General features: G+C 38.4%; 1 protein-coding gene across 3 annotated transcripts; it reads left to right on the forward strand.

The window, feature by feature from the left end:
- The first annotated feature begins 3,255 nt into the window (after positions 1-3,255).
- LOC144969100 (uncharacterized) lies at positions 3,256-27,276 on the forward strand. 3 transcript variants are annotated; one of them, XM_078908154.1, is made up of 3 exons: positions 3,256-3,419; positions 23,334-24,681; positions 25,948-27,276. In XM_078908154.1, the coding sequence occupies exons 2-3, from the start codon at positions 23,415-23,417 to the stop codon at positions 26,052-26,054; spliced, it is 1,374 nt and encodes a 457-aa protein (XP_078764280.1). In that variant the 5' UTR covers positions 3,256-3,419; positions 23,334-23,414; the 3' UTR covers positions 26,055-27,276. The 3 variants fall into 3 exon arrangements, with proteins under 3 accessions (XP_078764280.1, XP_078764282.1, XP_078764281.1); XM_078908156.1 differs by lacking the exon at positions 3,256-3,419 and adding an exon at positions 11,952-12,167; XM_078908155.1 differs by lacking the exon at positions 3,256-3,419 and adding an exon at positions 21,592-21,629.

Below are 27,276 nucleotides of genomic sequence, written 5' to 3' on the forward strand. Positions count from 1 at the left end.
AAAAGACGATCCCCAACGCCGAAAAAGCGCCTAAAACATAAAACAGCTCCCTTTTATGACTTTTTAAAAATATCACAGGTTTAAAAGCTTTTGATATGTTGTTCGTCATTTTAATCTATCCATCTAAGCTGCTATGGGGGAAAAGTTTTCCAACCAAATTTTTAAAAAGGTGTTTTTTCAGTGTATTGTAGTGTTGGTTATATTATTGTTGTCTCTTGTGTGAAGCGAGCGCTCTACCAACTGAGCTATTGGGACCACTTGGGCTATCGGGACTCCCGCACAATGAATAGATAGAATGCGCTTGGTCAAGGAGTTCACAACATTGCCATCCGGAACTATAACGGACCAACACACAAACTCTGTGTAACCATGAACTTTTATAGTCTGGTTAATACAGTTTAGTGAGAACAACTCACAAACGCGGATGGCAAAAACAATAACAAAGGCCTGAGTGACGTCATCTGCATACTATCTATATTATTGTCTCTTGTTGTTTATATAGGGTAGCGAGGTGGTATAGATAGTATGCAGATGACGTCACTCGTGCCATTGTTATTGTTTTTGCCATCCGCGTTTGTGAGTTGTTCTCACTAAACTGTATTAACCAGACTATAAAAGTTCATAGTTACACAGTGAGCGCGGATGGCAAAAACAATAACAAAGGCCTGAGTGACGTCATCTGCATACTATTTATAGATATAACCAATAACCTTCTCGTGGAGGAGTTGATTGTTTCAAGACGAGACAATGACCGGGTCACCCGATAATCAAAGGTTCCTTCGTAACTGGGCTCAAGAAGTAAACCCTTCATCAGGGAAAATGTGACCTTTGACACTATAAAACAGTCTCTCAGAGTCATGCAGCTCACGGAGTAAACCCTTCATTAGGGAAAATGTGACCTTTGACACTATAAAACAGTCTTTCAGAGTCATGCAGCTCATGGAGTAAACCCTTCATAAGGGAAAATGTGACCTTTGACACTAGAAAACAGTCTTTCAGAGTCATGCAGCTCATGGAGTAAACCCTTCATTAGGGAGAATGTGACCTTTGACACTATAAAACAGTCTCTCAGAGTCATGCAGCTAATGGAGCCTGGGTTTATCCGGGTTTCTGTATCCGTACAAGGTTACCATAAATGTGACCTTTGACACTATAAAACAGTCTCTCAGAGTCATGCAGCTAATGGAGCCTGGGTTTATCCGGGTTTCTGTATCCGTACAAGGTTACCATAAATGTGACCCTTCGCCTCAAAACGGTATTAAGTCGGGTTGGTGAAGATGTTGGAAATTGAATTTATAGCCAGAAATATCAGTCTTGTGTTGAGTTTATAGGATCGATTGAGGAGAATGGATACCATATTTCAGGGTGCTAATGCCAACAATTTATATTTTTGACCAGTTTAACATTAAATTTTTAAGCATCTGGTCAGTTCCGATATAATACCATTTTGAGACGATGGGTCATAAATTACTGCTTGCTACTCTTCGGATAGGGCGCTAATCTATCGTAAAATGCTTTCTGCCATATCAAACTGACCCAACGACTCTACCCAATCACGGAGAGATAGAGAGGAAATTGTGTGCAACCTATTTTCTGCAAAGGGCGTACTGTCAAATTCGTGTCTATAGATAGTATGCAGATGACGTCACTCAGGCCTTTGTTATTGTTTTTGCCATCCGCGTTTGTGAGTTGTTCTCACTAAACTGTATTAACCAGACTATAAAAGTTCATGGTTACACAGAGTTTGTGTGTTGGTCCGTTATACTTCCGGATGGCAATGTTGTGAACTCCTTGGCCAAGCGCATTCTATCTATAGCGGGTGAAAAGTTTCGGTCGAGTCCAAGACTTTACCCCCCCTCCCCCTCCCCAAATATTATTATTTAATTTTTATTTAACCAGTTATCGATCGTTCTGGAAAGACAAGTATTTTAAAATCTGACCAGAAAGCTCGTCATCGAATATCGATCGATTTGAATAACCCTCATCTTGGCAGTAACTCTCAAACCTGGGACCTCGCATTCGAAGAGAAGTAAAATTAATTTTCCTTTATAATTGTTTGCATGCATGATGCAGAGTAGTGGCCAAGTGAAGAAAGCAGTACATTTTAATATTTCAACATGGAGGTTCCCGGGTTCCAGTCCCGTTGTAGGCAGGTTTGTTTACACTGGACAAGAGTTTCAAGCAATTTCGTTGTTTTTAATATCATGCGACAGTGGCCGGGGGGGGGGGGGGGGGGGGGGGGGGCATGCTGTTGGCATATCTTTATACCTATATACGCTTATTATTGGTATGCCTCATGGTTGTCTCTTTTATGCGGCTATGTGGTCTAGTGGTATGACACTCGCTTTCGGATCGGAAGGTCCTGAGGTCCTGGGTTCGAGCCTCGCGCTCGGCGCATAGTTGAGTCCTTGGAAAAGGCTCTTTACTCACATTCTCTCACCGTACTCAGGTGTAAAATGAGTACCTGGCCGTTAACAGCCTTGTCTTTGTCCGAAAAATTGTAATTCGCTTAATAGGCGTCAGTCCTGTCCTACATGTTAAATGTTGCTGTTGACCAGGGACCCCTTGTAAAGCGCTTTGAGCACATTTAGTGGATATTGCGCTATATAAAGCTCAATTTTTTTTCTCTTTCCTCGAGCAAGAAACATTGTCCCACTTGTTTATTTGATTACGCTCTTCCTCGACTGACGTCTGTGTCACCCGGCTTTTATCGAGCTATGTCCTGAAGACGAATTACCCCCCTCGGCATAAACAAAAGGGAATTTATTTTTACCATTATTTATAAACAATAATATAATTATGATTACAGCTTACGTCGTTCTATTTTTGCAACTGCTTTCATACCTATGCAGGATAACATTACACCATCCTTGCATAATCCAAGGGCTAAATATATCACTTATTTACAACCTGCAAAACAAAGTCTTTCCAATCTTTTCAAGTTCAAGGTCTAATGACGAAACCATTGCGCTGCTTTGATTTTACTAAATTTATTAATAGTCGAAAGGGCCACAAAAAAAAAGAGGAAAATTATCGGTAAGGATCTATTATAAAAGTCATTTATCAACCTGTCTCGTCCAAGATGACGAAATCACGGACTCGCCACGCGTTGCCCTGCTGAGAATATCTACTACTGTATTACATATAGCAAACAATCTCAAATACTGTGGGTCACACATGCTGAATGGACTTTGACCTGCGCGTTTCGGAGTAAACTCCAAGATTTAAGTCACACAATTTTCCCTTCCATTCACGCATGAGAGGAGTTAACTGTTCTTCGGCTACTGATATATGAGACCTATATATATAAACTCGTCAAGTAGTCTAGGAAGTAGAAAGCTACATAAATCAGTCTGATACAACACAAGCAAAGGCATATTTCCTTGAATGATGCAAGCAATGTTTTGAAAATATCAAATGTGAGTGTTCTTAACATAGAACCAAAATGCGCATCAACTTTTTCACTTCTTTCCTTTCTTTCTTTTTCCTTTCAGCTTTCACAATGCTTTTGCGCACCTTGTTTCATTTTTGGATAATGTTTATACTCTTTGATTTTATATCGATTGGTTCGAATAATTGATTAATTTGTTTGTATACTTCTTTATTGTTTGTCAATTTTTACCTTCAATAGTTTATCGTTTATTTTGTTGTTTACCTCACACGAATTGCCTTTTATTTGGACAATAAAGACTCTATGATGATAATAATAATAATAATAATAATAATAATAATAATAATAATAATAATAATAATGATAATAATAATAATAATGATGATGATGATGATGATGATAATAATAATAATAATAATAATAATATAATAATAATAATAATAATAATAATAATATATAATAATAATAATAATAATAATAATATAATAATAATAATAATAATAATAATAATAATAATTATTATTATTATTATTATTATTATTATTATTATACTATTATTATTATTATTATTATCATTATTATTATTATTATTTATACGCCAATTGTTGATTACACGGGAAAACCACAAAATCATATTGCATCTAATACTAATTCTACTCATTTATTAATAAATGAAACTTTTACAATATCCTTAGCGTTAATTGCCCTCTCTCTCTCTCTCTCTCTCTCTCTCTCTCTCTCTCTCTCTCTCTCTCTCTCTCTATCTATCTATCTATCTATCTATCTTCTATCTATCTATCTCCCTCCCTCCTGCGTTGATTTTAAAAGCAAACAAATAAAGCTGAGCATCACTGCACACATTTCATTATATTGTCGGAATGAGAAAATAGATAAATAAAGATACGCCGTTACAAGAGGAAGCTGACACGATAGCGCATCAGATACATTATATTGCTTCGATTACGGCAATATTATGTGAATAAATTAAATTTTCTCAATTTCTAACTTCCCTGACGCCTTTGCCCTGCCTCTCTTAGGTCAATCTGCATAAGCTTATACCTGTCCCTCTGCCTTTTATCTGTCTGTCTATTTAACTAACATCAATCAACCAATCAGTCAGTTTGTCTATCTATCTATCTATCTATCTATCTATCTATCTATCTATCTATCTATCTATCTATCTATCTATCTATCTATCTATCTATCTATCTATCTATCTATCTATCTATCTGTCTGTCTATCTATCTATCTATCTATCTATCTATCTATCTATCTATCTATCTATCTATCTATCTATCTATCTATCTATCTATCTATCTATCTGTCTGTCTGTCTGTCTGTCTGTCTATCTATCTATCTATCTATCTATTTATCTACATCTATTGATCTTATTTCGTGTTTAACATTCATTGTCATGGGAGAAAACTACAGTCTCGAATCAATTTTGATTCAGACATTGTGCATACTTTTTAGTTTGATGTGACAATCAATAAAACTTAACCGGGTTGTCTGACATGGTTTCATTTCCATTTGTAAACAATATAGCTCTGGGCTTTGAGTACGTGACATACTTCCGACTTCGACATACTTATTACCAGAGAGCGTAGAATAACGAGAGACTTTACGAGGTCGCGCAAGGCGTATCGAGCCTCGTGTGTAGCAACCAAAAGAAGTCAGGTAAACATTTTATCATCATGGCGGCGAATATGAAAGAAGCAAAGAATACGCATTGTCGTTGGTGTTCTGCCCCAAACTGTAGCAACTCCAAGAATAAAAGGCCTGATTTGTCATTCTTGCGCTTTCCATCGGACCCCAAAATGTGAGTAAATCACTATCTTATAAGCTCTTTGTTTGGTTTTTAAAAGGCTATACTATGAATGTGTTAAGGTAATAGATACTAATGTGTGTAGTATGTGTGAGCGTATATAATATGCCACAATGTTGTTGTTTCGATCCCACGTATTTATGAGTTACTTAAAACTCTTACTAGTGCCAGACGTATGAATCTGCTTGTTTGATTTATCTGGTGAGGTGCCCGTAAAGAGTATTGTGTTTATGGCTTGGTAACTACGTTACATATATATACAGTAGTGCCGCGCTGAAGACCGTCTGGACCGCGGTCCGACGGTCTTTTAGCTGTGAACCGAAGACCGGTCCCAGAGGGGAAGATCGGCGGCGGTCCTCACTTCTTATCACCTTTCAACTAGTGCGGGGCGGTCCTTGCAAGGACCACGGTCCTACGGTCTCGCGCCATAGCCTACTACTTCCCCAGCGATTCGTTGCTTCGGTTGCCTATCTTCCACCAATCACCACCCATCCCACTTAATTAATCGCACCCACCCCCCTTTGCCATACACTAAACGACACAGACGACCATACAGGCAGACGACCACCAACCTCCACTCCGCAAACCGCCCTTTCGTGTGTGAGATGGGGGGAACAGGAGGCGCACGCCTTGGACGATTCCATTATACGGGGTAAATTTCAAAATTTACTACACCATAATGATCGCAATGACAATGATCTATGGTGAAGGCATGACCCCTCTTCTCTAATGGGTTATTGTTTGAAATGTATGTGACTACAAAAGATGTGTGTGTTTGTGTGTGTGTGTGTGTGTGTGTGTGTGTGTGTCGAACCTAGCAAGTAGCAAATCCGATTTTTTGTTTTCTTTTGTCCATCTCTTGTCACCACTCCTTTCTATCGCAGTGTTGTCATTTAAAATAATACAATAATATTAAAATTTCGTTTGGTGTTTTTACTAATCAAATAATATGAGTTTCATTAGTTTCTTCCTTCCAAAAAACCCAGTTATAACGTCTGAATTTTAAAAAAGTCCAATAGAATATTTGGGGACCCCGATAGCTCAGTTGATAGAGCACTCTCTTTATACGCAAAGGGCCAGAGATCGATCCCGGGTGCAGTCGATTTTTTTCTGAATCCCTGTCTACTCAGCAATGAATGGGTAGCTGAGTTTGTTAGATCTGGCGAAAAGTCACCATCGACCCCTCTTATCACCTCATCCACCCCCTCTTATTAAAATTCACGTCTCTCTCTTACTCTTCAATGCTCGCTGCCCTCTAATGTGTGTGTGTGTGGGGGGGGGGGGGGGGGGGGTAGGAGTTGCGTGTGTGTATCAACGCCACGAACAACTCGATCAACGCCTTGGGCGATGCCATTATCTCCGTTAATGGGGATAAATTTCAAATTTTATTAAATTATCGAAGTAACAATGAAGTACGGTGAGCAAATAAAGAAGGCATCACCCCTCTTCTCTAATTAGGTTACAATTTGAAATGAGTGTGACTACTCCGTGTGTTTTACTCCTGTAGGCCACGGTTTTCATCGTGTAGCGGTCTTTAACGGTTCAAGAATGAACGATCCCACGCTCTCAAAGGTCAAACCGGTTCGAATTTCCAACAGTCTCTCAGGAATGTTCAATGTCGAAAAGGACCGGTCCTAGGACCGGTCCTTGCGGTCTTCATTTCCCAAGGACCGTAGGACCGTGGTCCTTAAGCTTGCCAAGGACCGCCCCGCACTAATATACAGTCCTCTTTGGCTACACACAACCGCTACAAATGCCCCACCAGTTATAACAATAAGCCGGTGGGTCTTGTGTGTGTGTGTTTGTTTTTTGTGTGTGTGTGTGTGTGTGTGTGTGTGCGCTTGTGCGCGCGTGTGTGTATGTGTGTGTGTGTATGTATGCATGTGTGTGTGTGTGTGTGTTTGTTTGGGTTGATTTTCTATTTCTTCTACTGCACCTTAATCTACCATCCTAAACTCCATCAAATACCCTTACTGCTGTAAAAATGAACGATGCAAAACGACCATTCAACGCCACAGCGGGTATCCTGAGATGGCGTTATAAGTGGATCAGTATCATTCAATTTTAGTGAATAAATGCGCCTCCTTTTGTTATAGAGGGTTGAATTTTTAATTCAGAAAAGTGAGTGGAGCAGGCACTTATGTTGGTAACAACAAGATATGAAGTGAGTAGAAAAGTGCCAGAAGACAATAGGTGGTGGGGTTTGAACCTGCGACCTTATTGGTACGACAACTCCGCCTGGCAGGTGAGAGCGTGGCTCTACCGTGTGAGCTATCCACGAACACAAAAATATTCGTTTCAAACCCAAAGTCATTTCTAGATCCCTCTCTCACCCACTTCTTGAGATCGCCGATTCGTTCACCACCATCGCGAAATAATTTTGACCAGCAGTTAAGCTTAATAGCCAATATTCTCATCACAAACATATAACATAGAAACGATTGAGACATTGAGTATGCTCCGGTGTATGGGGTGAATTTTTAATTCAGAAAAGTGAGTGGAGCAGGCACTTATGTTGGTAACAACAAGATATGAAGTGAGTAGAAAAGTGCCAGAAGACAATAGAGAATAAAAATTTTTTTCGCGGCGGTGGTGGGGTTTGAACCTGCGACCTTATTGGTACGATTTTTATTCTCTATTGTCTTCTGGCACTTTTCTACTCACTTCATATCTTGTTGTTACCAACATAAGTGCCTGCTCCACTCACTTTTCTGAATTAAAAATTCACCCCATACACCGGAGCATACTCAATGTCTCAATCGTTTCTATGTTATATGTTTGTGATGAGAATATTGGCTATTAAGCTTAACTGCTGGTCAAAATTATTTCGCGATGGTGGTGAACGAATCGGCGATCTCAAGAAGTGGGTGAGAGAGGGATCTAGAAATGACTTTGGGTTTGAAACGAATATTTTTGTGTTCGTGGATAGCTCACACGGTAGAGCCACGCTCTCACCTGCCAGGCGGAGTTGTCGTACCAATAAGGTCGCAGGTTCAAACCCCACCACCGCCGCGAAAAATTTTTTTATTCTCTATTGTCTTCTGGCACTTTTCTACTCACTTCATATCTTGTTGTTATAGAGGGTTGTGATTTTAGATGAAGCTCATTAACTTAGGCATGATCTACATTGTAACTGTACACAGCCGTGTGAAATAGGCATGTTTGCTTTTTTAAATTCTTTCTACAGTAGCAGGCAGTGGCTCATCAATTGCCGTAGGAAAGATCTGGAGAATAAAACACCAGAATACCTTCACATCAACTGCTTCATTTGCTCTGAGCACTTTGAACCTTGCTGTTTCAGCAAAACTGCAGTGAAACGTACGGTCATTCTCAGGACTGCTGTGCCAACCATCTTCAACATTCCAAATCCTCCTCCTAAGCTTACTCCATCACGACCACCCCCTAAAAAGCGTAAAATTGATGATTCTGCAGAATTACCACCAGAGAAACCATTTACCTCACCTACGACCTCTCAATGTCATCCAGTGACGGATGTATCCGAGACGAAAGAGGAACGTCAAAGAAAAGACAGACTGAAGAAGAAGCTCTGTGCTCAAAGGTCAAAGAACTGGAGACTACAGAGGAAACTCTCCAAAATGACAGAGAGTTCCCCTCATCAGCCAAACTCCTGTGCGGCAACTAGCTCTAGTGCAGAACCAAGTTCCGAGCAACAACATGGAACTGAATCGAGCAGCCTACAGGCTTCACTTGAAAGTGTTGAACAAACCCTTCGTCTTTATTTACCTCCCCAAGCCGTTTCCTTCATCGTGTCCCAGGTTAGAGTTGGACAACTTCCAAAGAAATCCAGACGATGGAGTTTCCAGGATAAATCATTTGCACTCTCCCTTTTTCACGCTAGTAAAAAGGCTTACAGTCTCTTGCAACGGCTTTTTCAGTTACCATCTCCGTCTACACTTACCTTGGCCATGAAGAATGTACAGATTGAACCTGGACTCTGCCCGAACATGCTCAACCTGTTCCAGATAAAAGTGGAAGCAATGTCACCAGTGGAACGATCTTGTGCCATTGTTTATGATGAAATGGCCATTAAGTCCGATCTTTCGTATGGTCCTTCTAGAGATCTTGTGGAGGGATTTGAGGACTATGGATTGTTGCTAGGAAGATCAAGAAAACCAGCCACCCATGCTCTTGTCTTCATGGTGAAAGGACTTAGCACGAAATGGAAGCAACCATTTTCCTATGTGTTATCTAATGGACCAGTGAAGGCTGACATGCTTCTTCTTGTTCTTGTAGAAGTGGTGAAAAAAGTGATAAATCTAGGTCTCCATCCTAAAGCAATGATATGCGACCAAGGATCAAACAACCGGTCAGCATTACAACAGCCAGGAGTCTCTCAAAGCCGACCCTTTGTCATTATTGAACATCACAAGATCTACGTTCTTTATGACCCACCACATCTGCTGAAAAGCATTAGAAATAACCTGCGGAACTCAGGATTTAGGGTGGCTGGAGACACCATTTCATGGGATTACATCCGGCAATTCTATGAAATGGATTCTTCAAAGCCCATCAGATTAGCGCCTAAACTGACAAGCCGTCACATCAACATGCCAGTTTTTGCTAACTTTAGGGTGAGTCTAGCAGCACAAGTCCTGAGTCATACAGTCGCTGCTGGTATAGCCACTATGGTCTTTCATTCTTCTCTTCCACAAGAGGCATTGCCAACTGCTCATTTCATTGAGAACTTTGATCAGTTGTTCAACGCTTTCAACAGCAGATCACTGAGAAGCAAAGGGACAATGAACAATGCGATGTCGGCACATTCCAAGCACGTGACTTCTTGGAGCAGACAAAAATCTGGTTGGAAGGCGTCAAATCCCTGAACAAGACAGGTAGTCTGCCATGCCTGGAAGGATGGAAGCTGTCAATCGAAGCCTTGCTCCAACTCTGGCAACACCTGCGAGATGACTGTGGGTTCAAGTTTCTTCTGACAAGTCGCCTGAACCAAGACTGTTTGGAAAACCTTTTCTCCATCATCAGGGCAAAGGGTGGACACCGAGTAAATCCAACTTCTAGGGAATTCCGCCTGGCTCTGCGCCAGACAATGGTTGATGCTGTTCTCGTCCCGGGGAGCAACAAAAACTGCAAGGATGACATAGATACCTTCTTATTCAGTTTTGAAAATATGGCATCAATGGGAGCCCAAAGACCGTCAGAACACGACTACAGCAAGATGTTCCTCTTCCACTTCAGCAAGTAATGAGAGCCGCTCCTCCCATGCTCACGACAACCGAGACCAACGTTCTGAATTACATTGGGATGAAGTTGAGAGCCAAAAAAAATCTTCTGTGTGAAAATTGTAAAGAGGATTTAATACAAGCACGGAGCACTCAAGACCCATCGCATACGTTTATCTGCAAGAAAAATTTTACCACGGAAAACGAGGGATTGTGTGCGCCATCGCATAAATTAATGTATATTCTGACGGCTGCAGAACATGCATTTCGATGCTACATTGACCCCTACTTGTACAAGAGAGGATTAAGAATGTATCTGATTAGGAAAGTGATGGAGGCAACATTAGAAACAGGATTGGAATGCAAAAAGGCCGTGAAGCAGTGTGATATTCACTTCCGCGTCATCAACCTTTTCGTCAATGTGCGCCTTCATCACCATGTGAGATGCAAGGCAAGTCAAGAACAGACCTCCAAATCCAATAAGTCTATTGAAAGGAAAGCGGCCACCTTTCAGAATAAGTAGGAAGGGCAAGCATGCATTGGGTAAGCTTCATACTCACTTCCATAGACTTTGTTATCAACCACCCCCACATCACCAAATCATCCTCCCCCCCCCCCTCTCTCTCTCTCTCTTCTCTCTCAACACACACAAACAAATACAAACACACTCCACCTCTTTAGTGTTATATGAATTATATTCGCTCAGAGAAGATGCGAGATTCCTCATAGCGATGCATGATAGAAAACTAAAGCAAATCCATCGATGGTTTCCAGAAAGTAATTTATTTTGCTCACAGCATCATGGGAACAGTTCACTTGAAGTTTCTACATGAGAGAGAGAGAGAGAGAGAGAGAGAGAGAGAGAGAGAGAGAGAGAGAGAGAGAGAGGGAGGGGGGGTGGGGGGGGGGGGGGGGTCAGTAGGGTTGGGGGCGTGTGATTCGCTTGTTGTGTCTTGTCAATTTGATGTACGAGTCCTCTCTTGTTGTGCCCATGTCAAATTTCCTTTTCGGATAAATTTTTAAGTCAATTTTCTTTTATCTCATCTTATCTGATAATGTTTGTATTCAATATTGATACCTGGACCTCGATCCAACGGCTTAATAAACTGTTTGATGTTGTGCGAATTATATATCCACTACATTCCATTCTACCCACTTCATATCTTGTTGTACATTCCATTACTTCTCTCGCCACCATGTGCCGGTGTTTACCTGTCTTGGTTATTTATAGCTCGCTCCTCGCCGCATACGCAGTCACCATCCCTCGCTAACATTGTTACGACGAAGTCGCGTGATTCCGTCCTAAGCTCTCTATTATCTACGCTCTCTGTTATTACTTAGCGCGGTGTCAAAAACAGCTGACGAGTGAGAGCGTGGCCTTCGTGAACTCTCTAGTATAACGAAGGCCACGGTGAGAGGGACTTTGGACCCCGCTGTGGAAACTCCCCATTGCATTTGATCTGGCATTTTCATTGGCTGTTCAAAATAACTAAAGTTAAATGGCGCATGCGCAATAAATTCGTCCTAGATTAGAGGTCGGGTATGCCCGGCGTGTTGTACTCGTGAACAGTGAACAGATGATGGTGTAAACAAGCATGGAATCTTGATGGGAATCCAATCCACAAGTGATCGTGAAAGAAACAGCCAGTGTCAACGATGTTTTAATTTTACAGTCTCGGACATATTGTGCGTAAATAATTCTGTTGTGGACTTTACAAAAGAAATAAAATTACAGATGCAAAATACACAGTTGGTAAGAAGCTGTCTTTTTTTTCTTATGCAATAAGAATTTTATGCTTCCTTGGTCCTTATCGATTTTCTGCTGTAACTGTGTAGGTAACCGAGGCCGAGACCTTTTTCACTTCAAAATATATTTATTGAAGTGGTCTTTCTTCTGCATTTGCTTCGAATTTATGTCAAGATAACCTTTCATGATAAATTTTATTTATTCCAATGACACTGGTCTCTGCTCTTTTCTTTTGACTGATTTTATATTTTAATAAATAGAGCGTTATTGACATTAATTCTACTATTCTTGAATAATTCTTGATAGAATAGAAGGGTCACCGAGTTCGTTCAATAATTATAATATATTCAAACGAAATCCGTAGTTGTTATTGCTTTTATTTGGTTTTTGGTTTTCTCGTTAATTGTTATCTATTCCATTTAAAAAGATTTCTTATAAATCAACGAGCAAATAAAGTCAAAATATTAGGCCTATAACTATAACTCTATAGTATTATAAACCCACAATTGCGTTCGTTTTCTGGGGCTAAAGTTTTGTTTTATGGCACGATGATCCTAACAATAACAGTTACTGACATAACAATAACACTCTAACTCTAGGGACTCACGGATGCTAAATTACTGACCCTCCCGGCCATAGCACACTAGAGACAAAAGTGTTAAGAAGTCATTATCACTCAATTATTCAGCAGATCGTCTGACGATACATTATCACAAATCAACAACAAAGTGTCATAATTAAGATATTTTCCCGAGTGAAGTTTGTATCAAAGAAAGGGAAAATATGCTTGTTTTGCACACTTGAAAATTTATCTCTTGAAGTTTTCTTTCTCCTGTTTTTGTTTGACATCAGAATGGCTGTGACTATGACTTTCCTCCTTTTATTTTGTTATACTAAATTTTGTTCATATCAACGATTTTCGTATCTTACAGAATCATTGATACATATATCTTTAAAAGGGATATAACTTTAAGAAACAATGATAGATAAAGTAAGTAAGATATAAACTAATTATCTTTCGTGAGTTAATACGTTTAAATAATGATGCTGTTGGTGGTGATTATGATAGTGATGGCATTAGTAGTAGTAGTAGTAGTAGTAGTAGTAGTAGTAGTAGTTGTAGTAGTAGAAGTAGTAGTTGTAGTAGTAGTAGTAGTAGTAGTAGTAGTAGTAGTAGTAGAAGTAGAAATAAGTCGTAGCCTACATAGTAAGAGGAGGTGGAGGAGTAGCAGTTGTAACAGAAGGAGGAGGAGAAGAAGAAGTAGAATAAGGGAAGAAGAGAAACAAACTTGTAATGTAAGATTTGGGAAAAGGAATGTATCGAAATAAAACTTAATGTCAAGTGTTGTTGATAATGAGTTGATATCAGTATGACGTACGAATAATTCACTCTTTAAAATCGAGGAGAATGAAAGACACGCACACACACACACACACACACAGAGAGAGAGAGAGAGAGAGAGAGAGAGAGAGAGAGAGAGAGAGAGAGAGAGAGAGAGAGAGAGAGAGAGGTTGTCTCAATCGACGGTGAAAGTCTCAATTCATATTTTAAAAATTACATTTTTTTTATCACTTGGCTTTAGCAATTTGTTAAGTTAATTACATTTCTTTATTGTTTTTTTTTTTTTTTTTTTCTATATCGAAAGTCGACGATAATATGCTGACTGGACAATAGTTTTACCTATTTTTATCTGTGCTGTGTGTATACGTGTACTATGTCTTGCAAGCACATACGTCATATGTATTAATAGCAAATTAACGATTAAGTTCCTGGAACCCAAGCCCAAACGCTCGACCAGCGGCGAGGAGGAAAACCAGGATTCGTCTTCAGACGTCGTCACATGACGCCCGGTGCAGCTCGCGCATCCCTCCACTATGCTCTCTCTCTCCCTCTCTCTCTCTCTCTCTCTCTCTCTCTCTCTCTCTCTCTCTCTCTCTCTCTCTCTCTCTCTCTCTCTCTATATATATATATATATATATATATATATATATATATATATATATATATATATATATATATATATGCTTCCCGAAAAGTTGATTGAATTACCATTTTCTCTTCTCTACCCCTTTCATACATTCATACATTCTGTTTTAGATATGTTTTAGAATGTATGACGGTATCTAAAAATAATAACCCACCAGCCTGTGTAATAACAAGCAGAGGACAAACAATACAACAAGTTGAATGTTTCAAATATTTAGGCTTCAATGTAACATCCAATGGAAAATCAGATTGTGAAATAAAGAAAAGAATAGGTATGGCGAAGAATGCATTCAACCAGCTGCATACAATTATGAAAAACAGGAATATTAGCATGAAAACAAAAATCAAGGTCCTGGATTGCTATGTACTGTCTGTGCTGCTATATGGTTGTGAGAGCTGGACCATAAACAAGACCATGGTTAAAAGACTGGAGGCAGTGGAAATGTGGTTTTACAGAAGAATGATGAGGGTGTCATGGATGGAAAGGAAAAGAAATGAAGAAATTTTAGAAATGGCAAACAGAAAAAGATCACTGATAACAAAAATCATCAAACGCCAAATGGAATTTTTAGGACACATTATCCGCCACCCTGGTTTGGAAATACTCGCCTTGACTGGAAAGATGAATGGAAAAAGAATAAGAGGAAGACAAAGAATAACGTATTTGAAAGGGATAAGAACTTGGACAGATGAAGCTGAGAAAGGTGGCGCTGCTTTAATAGAATTGGCAAGAGATAGATCAGCTTGGCGGAAGATGATTTCCGACGTCTGCTTCAGATATGGAACTACATGAGATGAGATGAGACCCCTTTCATTTCCTCCTCCTCTCACGGTCTCTCTCTCTCTCTCCCCCCCCCCCCCCCCCCCCTGATGAGAAGTATTTATATGCGGAAAAAGGATTTAATCTCATGGCCATTACTATTTATCATGTCATTTCTCAACTTTAAATCGCTTGATACCTTTATATCCTGAATGATCAATCGAATTAGTAGTCCTGGTCTTCTAGGTCACCCACGGATGTTTAAGATATCATATATTGACTGATTACAAGTACAAGATAGAACTAAAATCCATTTTTCCAATTTCAGTTTGGCCACACGGCTTTTGTTTTATTATATCGGTCGATTGACATGACACTTGGCTTGTCCAAAACCTCAAATATGTGACTGCCTTGATTGTCGATGCATTAAAACAACCCTTAACTTTAACCGGTCGAAGTAACTAACAGTTTTCTGGCCGAAATGTAAAAAGAAAGAAAGAAATAGGTCTTGCCAGCTTGGGCAGAGATGCCATTAACCCTGTGTTTATCTGATAAGAAGTTGAGGTCCAAGTTCTATATCTAACGGTCCTTTGTCCTGTACTTGTGCCCACGTCCAACGCAGTAGACCAATTTGTAAACAGCCATACAGGGTATGTAGTAAGTAGTTGGCCAGTTAACTGCCGCACTCTGGTAAAACTCGTATTTAAAAATTTGGCCAGAAAACTGATTGGTCCATGTTGTTTTGTAATTTCGAAGCTTTAGGCACTCACGCAAATACTCGTATTCGACTGCGAAAGGCAGCAGCTTCTAATGGTTCTTACACTACTAACTCTATGTTATGACGATCTATTCAGGACGCAAACTCATCACCGTAATCGTATACGGTCGCGAACCCACTAGATGCTCTGCGGTTTCGGGTCCTTGACCACAACGGCTACATGTTGGACAGGTGGCAAACCCCTACTTGGAGTGAGCGTGCCGTGAGGCAGGTACTCGACCGAAGCCGATTGGCTGCCACGCAATGTCTTCTCTTGCTGGTGGAAAAGTCTGGCACCTTCTCCCCAGTTTCAAGGAGTCGATGTCCCCGCCCCCTCGAGGGATTGAATTCGTCCAAACCGAGGATTGCCGGGACATATTTCGACTCGAATCATCCACTAAAAGTTTAGAACTGGTGGCTTTACTGCTCGACTCAGCTGCGAATGGGTATCGGGCTTTAGGCAGTGACGGATATTGTAAGATTGTTGATACAAAAAGGACGCCTAACAGGCTACATGTAGTGTATGAAATGTAAATATGTTTCCTGGTTGCCCGATGAGGAAACATTGTGAAGCGCATCGAGCATGGTAAATCCGTGGAAATTCTTTATATTTAAATGTTCATATATATATTTTTTATATATTCTGCCGCTGTGACATAATTGATAAAAGAAAAATGTCAAAGCCACTGAGTTGCTTTATTGAATATCTACGTCCCTTTGGTCTCTTTACTCAGTACTATGGGTTCACACAGCAGGGGTTTTCCCTTGGCCTAAAATACAGCCCAGCCCAGCAGAATGATCTCAAACCCTTATCTCCGTAGGTCGTAATATCCACCTTTGCCCCCTGTCCAGTCACCACGCACAGGTAGCCATTTCTTTTTGGCTTGGACACCTTGTTGTTAATGACCATGAAAAGTCATGCGTCACACAGTGACAATAGCTTGCTAATCATCCAGAGGAATTAAACTAAACCCTCAGACGTTTAAATGAGCAATAGGGACCGATCTCACGAGAAACGATGATGACGATGATGATGATGATAATAATAATAATAATAATAATAATAATAATAATAATAATAATAATAACAACAACAACAATAATTATATATTTTTTTCGAATGTTAACTTTAATTTAGTTGTTTTGTTTTGTTTTTTTTTTATTTGGGGGAGGTGGGGGGGGGGGGGGGGGATGTACCAATTTACGAATTTTCCGGTTCGGTTTGGATATTTATAAACTTATCTTTGCACGAAACTGTTTTTGAAAATTATTTTTCATCTTTCTTTGTTTCTTTTCTTTTTTGCTTTCTTTTTTTTCTTCTTTAAACTCACCAGTAGATGGATATGACTTGAAATGAATAACTTATAAAATTTATACTCGAGAACTTTTTAATTAGTCGTCTACGCACAACGGCTTTGAAGTCTCGTCATTCATTTTTGGGTTGGTACATATTTTTTTCTTGACATTCGGAGCTTCATTCCAGCTTTTATGTTTGTTCAAATTACAACGCTTCTTCGCATAGCTGGTTTTATTGTTTACAGATTATATTATACTGGAATGGTCCAGCTGCTAGATCGATCAGGAAGGGTCCATTTAGACTGCCAAATCGTTTATCCTTTTTGTTTTGTTGTTTAGATCGATCAGGAAGGGTCCATTTTGACTGCCAAATCGTTTATCCTTTTTGTTTTGTTGTTTAGATCGATCAGGAAGAGTCCATTTAGACTGCCAAATCGTTTATCCTTTTTGTTTTGTTGTTTAGATCGATCAGGAAGGGTCCATTTAGACTGCCAAATCGTTTATCCTTTTTGTTTTGTTGTTTAGATCGATCAGGAAGGGTCCATTTAGACTGCCAAATCGTTTATCCCTTTTGTTTTGTTGTTTGGGTGGTAAATTATCAATTACACCGGAAATTTCCAAGTCCTTGTCTTCAACGTCCAAGTTCAAGGACATAATAAGCATCCTATTGTTGACATGGGCGATAACAATGCAATGATAATATTATAGATATCATCAGGTTTCAGAGTCAGAAAAATTCAACTTGGCGATGAAGAGATGAAGGTTTTCAATCCCCACCCTCCCTCACGATTTTATTTATTTGTTTTCCCGATAGCTCAGTTGGTAGAGCACTTGCTTCACAGGCGTTGGGACCGAGATTGATCCCGGGTGCAGTCCAGATTTTTTTTCCTGATCCCCCTGTCTACTCAGCAGTGAATGGATAGCCGGGTCTGTTAGAGCTGGCGGAAAGTACTTTGCGATAGACTAGCGTCCTATCCAAAGGGTAGCAAGCAATTGCTATTGTCCGTTTCAGGCTAAAGCTAAAGAAATTGGGATAAACTCCGGCTCCATGGGCCTAATGGCTCTCAAAGGACTACTTTATTTATTTATTTATTCCACGGATGTTTTAGCATCCCTTTATAATCCGGTTATACCTATAATGAAGCGCTGCCAGTTAATTGGGAGTATAACCAAACACAACTCTGTGTAAATGTTATTTAATATTTAGTAACTCCAACGGGATGGCAAAAAGCTAGGCTCTTTGATACTATCTATATGCACGTATTATTGGTATAACCAAACAATGTCTTAAAGTTATTTAAATTTAATTCTGTGGCATAGAGCCTTTGAAATTATTAACTAAGTGTATTACAATACAATGGGGGAAAAAAACAAAAACAAAAAGACAAACAAACATTTTAAAACAGTGCTAGATCTAGTTAGATGCTGCGCTCCTAATTTTAATTTCAGAAGTCACATGATGAGAATAAGGAAAGCTGAGTTGTTTTTTTTTTAAGTTTAGGAAACAAAAGCTAATAAGTTAAGCTCAAAATTCAATTTGAAACATTGGGTTTTCACGCGGACATAGGACATAATACCGGTTTAAGGTATACGTGATGACGTCTTCATCGACCTTCCGGGAATGGACTTGGAAAAGGCTTTTGAATAAAACAACAGAATCAGCACACACTTACACACGCACACACGCACACACACACACACTCACACATGGCATACGAACCAACATATACACATGATATACACACATGACATACAAACCTACTTATCCATTTGACATACACATTAAATAAGACCATTTATTCCCTTTGACATTTTGTAGGATTCAAAATAATCGGATAAGCCGACTTGTATCGTTAGTTGTAAAGATGGGGGGGGGGGGGGGGGGGGGGGGGGGGGGATAATTGAGATTATGGTTGTCGGAATAAGTGTGTGTGTTGTGTGGGGGCTGGGTGGAAGATCATTCAATTTAAAGCACGTACGCTTTAGATTAATTGTATAGTGATGAACAGGACATACGTCAGCGATGTCTTGCAGTGCCCTTGTAGTTTGATCTGTCATTGATTTGTCTCTACTTTGATGATGGGCAGACATTATATCGAATGTTCAATTATGGCTATGGCCCCCAAAATTATCTTTGGACATATGTAAATCAATCAATTAAATATACTACATCTCTTACCTACCATTTGTTATCTTAAGATCTACTTTAGAATTACAACATAGTAAATTATATAATCGATTACTTGTAGTGGAGACAGTGTGAGTGTGTATCGTCTTTCTTAAGCTTAAATTAAAATAGCACTGGACGATAATCGGAAAGTATCGATGCTCACTGTAATCAACAAAACTATAAACGTTGACGATACATCAGTCGCAGAGTTCCACCAATATTTTTAAAGAAAATATAACGATACTTGAGGGAAAGTCTAGAAATAAAAATTCATCAGTTATCATGCATTCCTTCCATTTATCTCATGGTTCTTGGTCTAGTCTTAACCTGACTCGCCTTATAATTACATCCTCTTAATTGGTCATTATTTACTTTTCATTGTGAATATACATTTATATTTATGGGCCTAAAGGACTTTTTATTTTTCATAATTAAGAGCCAGGTCCATAGTTAAAGAATATTAATCACTATTATTATTCGTCTTAAGCTATAAATTTGACAGTTTTCATGACGCCTTTAAACCCCACTTTCTGTATTGAATTTTTTTCCTGTCAAAAATTAAGCTTAATCAATACCTACTCAGATCACTGCCGTACTATGGCAAAAACCCATATTTAAAAATTTGACCAGAAAACTCGTCCTTCAAATATCAATCGATTTAAATGGCCCTCATCTTGGCAAAAAACTCTTAGCGAAGTCGCAGGTTTGAGAGTTTTTTGCCAAGATGAGGGTCATTTAAATTGATCGATATTTGAAGGACAAGTTTTCTGGCCAAATTTTTAAATATGAGTTTTTCCAGAATACAGCAGATATCGGCATTTAATAAAATGAAGAAATCTATTTTTAAGCAGCAGAAATATGTGAACATTGATTAGTATGACCTTGAGACTTCATAGAAGTGTAAGTTTGAGACTCGTTTACATTGGAATTTAAAAAGTCTATCGATATTCTGGCTAAAAAAAAAATGTTAAAAAGGCGTTTTCTTTTTGTACGGCAAGTTTTATGTGAATGTAGAGACCACTTTTCAAAAATAAGGAAATATATCTTATCTTAATTTTTTCCTATTTTATCTTCTTAAGGCGAACTAAAATGATAACTCATTTCAAAGGCCTTGTACAATAACATGATATGAAACAATTGACACTGTAGAAAACATCCAAGGTAAAACAGCAAACGCATCACAAACACATTCGATCCTTTCTCATGTGCATCTGAAATAACACAACGGATTGGCCTTGAACCTCTGGAAAAGAGAAGATAAATAGATAAAATTAAAATGTTCCACAGGATCTAGATACTACAAAAAGTCGTTAAACTCCCAAACGACATCAAAGATATCGGCACAAGAACAACGAGGGAACATGCAGCAAGAGTAACTATCCCAACACCAGAAACGGACGCCCACTTGTATTCGTTCTTGCCTTCCACTGCCCGACTGTGGAATAGCCTCCCAACTGAAGTAGCTGAAAACGGTTGCCAATCATTTCTTTTATTTTTTTTTTTGTAGTATGTGCTGTGTTTTATTAACAAGTTTAAAATGTAATACTCTAAAAACTGTGGAGTGGTCCTCGACAATATTGGAGGTTTCCACAAGAAGAAGAAGAAGAAACCACATTTGTTTTTGAATATGGCATATTCGTAGTTTAATTATTTCAATTCTTTGACGATTAATTTCTTAAAGCTGCTCATGGAACTAGCGTTTTTCAGTCCATTCCAAATGTTAATTACACATTGAACAAGAGCACTTTGTCTAATTATAGTTTTTCCCTTTGAAATATAAAATTTAAATTTGTAAAAATAACACGAGGAAACGTTTTTTGATTGTTTTTTTCTGTTTTGTTTTTTAAAAGAGCTGTTGGATCCACATCATACAAAGAATGGACAATTTTATATTATAGCTGAATTAAATCCCCACGAAACCTACTAGAATTTAAAATCGAGTGAGTCAGAGCAACTAACCTCTCCTTGTATGGCATACGTAGCGGAAGTATGTTTTACAGTAAAACGGTACTTCGTGTTCAACTTTAGAAGGAAAATATTGACTAAAATATTATTCCGGCCACCCTAGTGAAATGTCATGTCGACTTTCTTCTTCTAGCTAATGCATCATGAGGGCGGCATCTAAAGGCACTGCGATTTTTTTAATTTATTTTTTTTTAAATTGTAATTTACGTCTGTTTAGCGTAATGTCTGGTCACCGGGTGCGCGGTATTACGTCATTGTACCTACTCATACAATTCCTAGCGATAAGAGAACAGCGCGACCTTGCTTTGTCATCAATCAGAAATCAGTGATCACTGATCAAGGCGCCGTGATCTTCGTGTGGTGATGTGTTGGCGCCATCTCAAGGCCGACCAGTGACGAACGATAAGATAATATTATAACGCGACATACGAGGTTATGTATTGTTTTGATAATTAATTTCATCTTCGAATAGCCAGCCGTGTATAAAAGCTTGGTGCGCCTTGACTATCGGCGTTCTTGGTGGAACGAAGTTTGTAAGTGGTACTTCTTTTTTTCCTTCTTCTTTTCCTTGACGGATTTTGAATATCTAGATAGTTTGTGTTAGGCACGTATTGTGTTCAATGGATTTAGTTATATCGATTTTTATATTTTATTATATTTAAAGAAAATAGTAGTTGCGTGGGTACCTGTGATAGTTATAATAGTAGTCATTATAAATAATAATAATAATAAATAATTATAGTAATGATCATTATCACATCATCATCAGCACCATCCTCCTCCTCCTCCTTCTTCTTCTTCTTTTTCTTCTTCTTCTTCTTCTTCTTCTTCTTCTTCTTCTTCTTCTTCTTCTTCTTCTTCTTCTTCTTCTTCTTCTTCTTCTTCTTCTTCTTCTTCTTCTTCTTCTCCACCATCTCCTTTTCTACTACTTCTTCATCTGCTGTTCCTGCTGATGGAGGAGCAGCAAGACCGATGTGCAATTTGTTTCTGATTCAGATGACCCTGATTCAGACCTGTGCAAACCAGCTCTTGCTGGCAAAAGGTGCTTGTTGCACTTTCCGCTCCACCGTCGGCTGGCCCCAAGGTTCATTGACAGCACGATTATATTATCCACATACCGACATTATATGGTTTACGGTATTACTGAATTAACTAACAAGGATATTTTGTTTGTTTTATAATTGATTATCTATTTTAGTTCTAGGTCAAGTATGGAATAATGATTAGCAGAATGGACAAAGGGGATAGGACGATTTCTAGATGTACTATTAGACAAAAACCTACCACACATTTCAGTTATGATAAATTTGTGTTCATAAACCAGCGAATATTCGCGTAATTTGGTTCCCTGGTGTCGTTTCTATTTTGTGGGTAGGTACAATGACCACATATTTTGTATTTCAATAAACTAAATGAATTTACTTTAAATTTCATGTAAAGTTCAACGGTTTCGAAATAACGGAAGATAATACATGACAGTTAAATGTTGTCGATCTTAAAACAGATTCTAACATTTTGCTTAATTCAGCAAAATGGTCAGTTTTCATATTTCGAATCATTTCTTTCCATACCCTTTCACGTTTGATATTAATGATTCGTTGCCATAGTTTTTGAAAATAATGGACAGGTTTTCCTCACCAAGACGCATAATTCTTTTTACCTGAATTTTAGAGAATTTTAGTTGTTTTCAAATATTTACTCATCTATTTAGAAATGAAAAATCTGCTCTCCCATGAAACTTTGCATCTTAAATTTGTCCGTCTCAGTTTTGACTTTTAAAAAAAAATGTATTTGCTCAGAGCGAACTGTTGCTTTTCCTTATGTGAAAACATTACCTGGCTGGATTGTCCATGATACATTATGTACACTTTAACCAGAAACTTGTCTTTAAAACTTTAAATGACCCACATCTTGGCAAAAGCTCTCAAACCTTGGAACTCACTAGAAAGGATGAAGAATTTTCTGGCCAAATTTTAAATACGTGTCTTTCCAGAGTGTTAAGTCTAATGGCAATTAAAAGCACAAAAGAGAATCCTAATCTTAAATCACCAAGTGCCAATGAGATTTATATATATATATATATATATATATATATATATATATATATATATCCTAAACATTTTCCGGAAGTGAAATGATTACTGTCAACACTTAGCCATTGATCTATCGGGTATAATAATGTCCCATGCCACGGAATTTAAATGGTTTTCAATCTTCTCTTCTTCTCCCATCACCAGATTCCATGTTCCGAATTCATCAACAGATCCTATTAGAATAAAGACGACGTCATCTTGTTCATCAGAGATTCGTTCGTCATTATGAGGCGTCCGATCGATATAATGTGTGGAAAGAGCGACTCTACTGAAAACGATAGCGGCAACCAAATGAATGCAAAGATGAACTTCGATGAAAATGAAAGCAACAAAAACAACACGATAAATACTATGACCAGTAACTTGGGCATACTTCGTTTTATCCTCCCACCTCCAATTAAGAGCCAGTCTGCTCCTAGTTCTCCTCGTCGACATAGTCACAGATCTAAACGAGTCGCTAACAATAACAATAAGAAGAAGAACAACAACAGTAGCAACATCGACACCGAAACGAACAACAGCATCAATAATCATAACAACAACACCAATAGTCACCGTCGTCACCAATCCACAAACTCCTCCATGTCCCATTCTATCAACTCTGTCGTGAACTCTTCGGACTCTGTGCTAGACATCAACAGCAACATCACATTCAAACATAGAGACTCTCTTGAAGATTCTAGTAATTCTGACTCTTCTGACAAAACTGATATGGATAACGACAAGGGAAGCAATCCATTTCTCAGGTCAGATTCTGTTTTTTCAGTTGAGGACAGCGGGTTTAGCAGTTCAAATTGCTTGAGTGACGATAAAGACGATATCAGCGTAAATACTAGTTTTGATTACGACGATAACAATGAGATTAATGCCAAGCGTGATTCTTTAATCTCTGTACAACATCCATTTTCACTTTCCTCTTTAACTGACAGAACACGTGTAAGGACTTTCTCCATAGATTCCACATCTTCTGATCTTTCCGACTCCAACACATTGGCGATCACCTCCAAACTGTCAACTTCCTTACCCCTCACTTGCATCTTCAACAACAATCCAATCAACAAAAACAATGACATACAACTATCTACTTCAGATCAAACAAATCTATCAAATATTGGAGTTGTTAAAAGGCGAAGTTTCAGAAACCGAAGTGGACGAAGCAGCACTAAATCTACGAGCAACGCCTGCAGGGATGACAGTGACGACAACAACATCGACAACGTTACAACGATCAGCCCACTCCAGCCAGATCACAGCAGTGAAAGCGACACAGACAATGACTATGACTATGAGACTGACAATGATCACAACAACAACTGTGCCGATGTCCCTTGCAAGAATCTCTCGTCCCGCCTGGACACTGCCATTCCCTTCCGGTATGCCAACCTGTTCCAAAGTCATGGCCTCATCACACTGTTTGCCTGCATCTTCTACACGTTCTTTCTTCTCTTCGTGTTTGGAATCGTCGCTCTCAGCTGGGGTGTGCTAAAACACTGTAAGTCCAATTTGCTATGGTTGTTAAAGTACAGTAGAAGAATATAATTTTATTTATGCGAATGCTTATGTTGTGCGGCTATGGTGTGGTCTTGTCGTATGACACTTGCATTCGGATCGGAAGGTCCTGGGTTCGAGTCTCGCTCGGCGCATAGTTGAGTCCTTGAAAAATGCTCTTTACTCCATTCTCTCACCGTACTCAGGTGTAAAATGAGTACCTGGCCGTTAACAGCGTTGTCTCTGTCGGAAAAATATGTAATATCGCCTAACAGGCGACATATCTCGTTCTACATGTTACGTTGGTGTTGGTCTGTGACCCCTTGTAAAGCGCTTTGAGCACTGTTTGTTGATATTGCGCTATATAAAAGCTCCATTTTTTATTTTAATTTTTTTTATGGGAGCTGATAATAAGAAGACTGATGGTTTCAAATATTTTGTAGGCACCGGCCGTTTGTTTATAAGTAAGTTTTAAAAGCTTTGGATAATATATATAGATATTTGTTTTTTTGAATGGCATTTATCGCATACATCAACATTTCACAACTTTAAACACACAGTAGAATTGTCGTGACTTGATTTTAAGCTCATTATTCTGAGATTTGAGTGGAAAACGTGTTAAATAATCAAGGTTGAAATAAAATTCCAAATATTATTACGAAACGATGAGATCGGTACAAAGACGTGTTTGTTTCTACTTCTAAATTAGACACTTTATACAATACGCTTCAACAGTCGTGACGTCACTTCCCTCGTAAGGACGCATGGTAACTTAATAACTGGCTCTAAACCATCGGAACAATGGCGGACGCCCTTATGAAATATTTCTCCGACGAGCATAAAACATTATCCAGAGTAAAAAAAATTATTATAAATCTGATCATGTTTTGACTTTTACACATTCTGATCACAAGACATATGAAAAGTTCTAGCCAGCACGAAGAATAAAAAGTACCGATTTTCTTTGTTTAGAACCACGATGGCCGCCGTTGCTTGGCGACGTGACATCAGACTATTGAATCCAATTGCATTGTCACAGATTTGGTGCCACGACTATCTCTTCCTAAAGAGAAAATTGTGATCTTCAATGGGTGTGCAAAAAGATAGATACATCGTTAGATATAAATCTATGTTTCCTCCAACTTGACCTGTTTAATCCTCTATACTTCCGCCAAGATTTTTTGTAATATAAAATGGACCCTTATCCTTGTCAATCGTGACCGTTACTGATGAAAATACATTTTTTTCGATCTTTCCTTTTATTCTTCAGTTGTCAACAAATCAGATTTGAAGGAGCTGAAAGAGAGCATGCTAGAACACCGACGAAGACGAGATATTGTGGCCACTCATACGACAGTTCAGGAAGGAGGAAGTTAAGAAATTGAGACTTTTGATGATGGCCGCTGATGTGAAAATGGAACAAGACTACCCGTGTCCATCTCTTCAAGCCAAGAAGAGGACAGAGAAAAGCCTCCACGCTGTATTTAAAAAATAAAGACCTCCCTTTCCCCTCCCCCTCTCGCCACACATTCATTAAACAGTGTCATATTTCTTATTATAATTCATGTATTTTATTTTACCATGATTTAAGCTAAAAAATATTGTTATTTTATCCCTTTGCTTTTGGGGAAAACACAATTTTAAAATAGCATATTTGCAAAAATATTATCTATGAGGCGTGTCTATTATCCGTTGTTTAAAAAAAATAATGTTAGGAGTGTAAGAAATGCTTTTCTCCCGAACGCATCCGATTTTTTAGAAACTAAAAATAGACTTTGACGCGCAATGATATCTTTACCACAATAAAAATTCTTAATGTAAAATATTTAGATATCGGTTGAATTTTCACGTGTTGGCATTCATAACGATAGATAACTCTTGATGAGAAATAAACACGTTTGAGCTTTTTGGAGGAGTACAATAATAATATAATATAGATAAGTAGGTATAATAAAAGTAGATATTCGTGAACTCATTGAAATGTTGAACGCCTTCCCAGCGCACGGTCCCAAGGTCGTGTAGCGGTTTTGAGAACTTGTTTACAACTCCAAAAGTTGGAGCTCAATAATCTTATAATATTTAATAACTATCTTTTCTTCCCTCTAGGCACCTGGATATAGTAAACACACATTTATGTTAGTAAAGCGGATATCTTCATTTTGTGATATTTATCTAAAAAATAAAAAGCTTAAGCTTATATAATAGCAAACCAATGTTGTTGTTGTCGTTATTATTATTATTATTATTATTATTATTATTATTATTATTATTATTATTATTATTATTATTATTGTTGTTGTTGTTGTTGTTGTTGTTGTTGTTGTTGTTGTTGTTGTTGTTGTCGTTGTCGTCGTCGTCGTCGTCGTCGTCGAGAAAGAGAGAGATAGAGAGAGAGAAAGAGAGAGATAGAGAGAGAGAGTTTATTTTTCTTGTTGTTTGTTAGTTTTTTTTTGTTTTTTTTTTTTAATGAACGATTTCATTCAGGATGGAATGAAAAAAGAAAAAATATAATTCTATTGTATTATTTGAATTCTACACGACACTGACCTCGGTCTCTTGTAAAAAAAAAAAAACATTAAAAAACCCCACCAAAAACATA

This window comes from Berghia stephanieae, chromosome 3, assembly GCF_034508935.2.
Source record: "Berghia stephanieae isolate SIO BIC M18660-M18661 chromosome 3, UCSD_Bste_1.3, whole genome shotgun sequence".
NCBI classification, from domain to species: Eukaryota; Metazoa; Mollusca; class Gastropoda; order Nudibranchia; family Aeolidiidae; genus Berghia; species Berghia stephanieae.

What these genes read in the sequence shown, in the direction of transcription:
- LOC144969100 (XM_078908154.1), top strand. Translation starts at nt 23,415, where the DNA reads ATGAGGCGTCCGATCGATATAATGTGTGGAAAGAGCGACTCTACTGAA. An exon ending in CTGGGGTGTGCTAAAACACT is followed by an intron (nt 24,682 to 25,947) that starts GTAAGTCCAATT and finishes TTTATTCTTCAG; the next exon opens with TTGTCAACAAATCAGATTTG.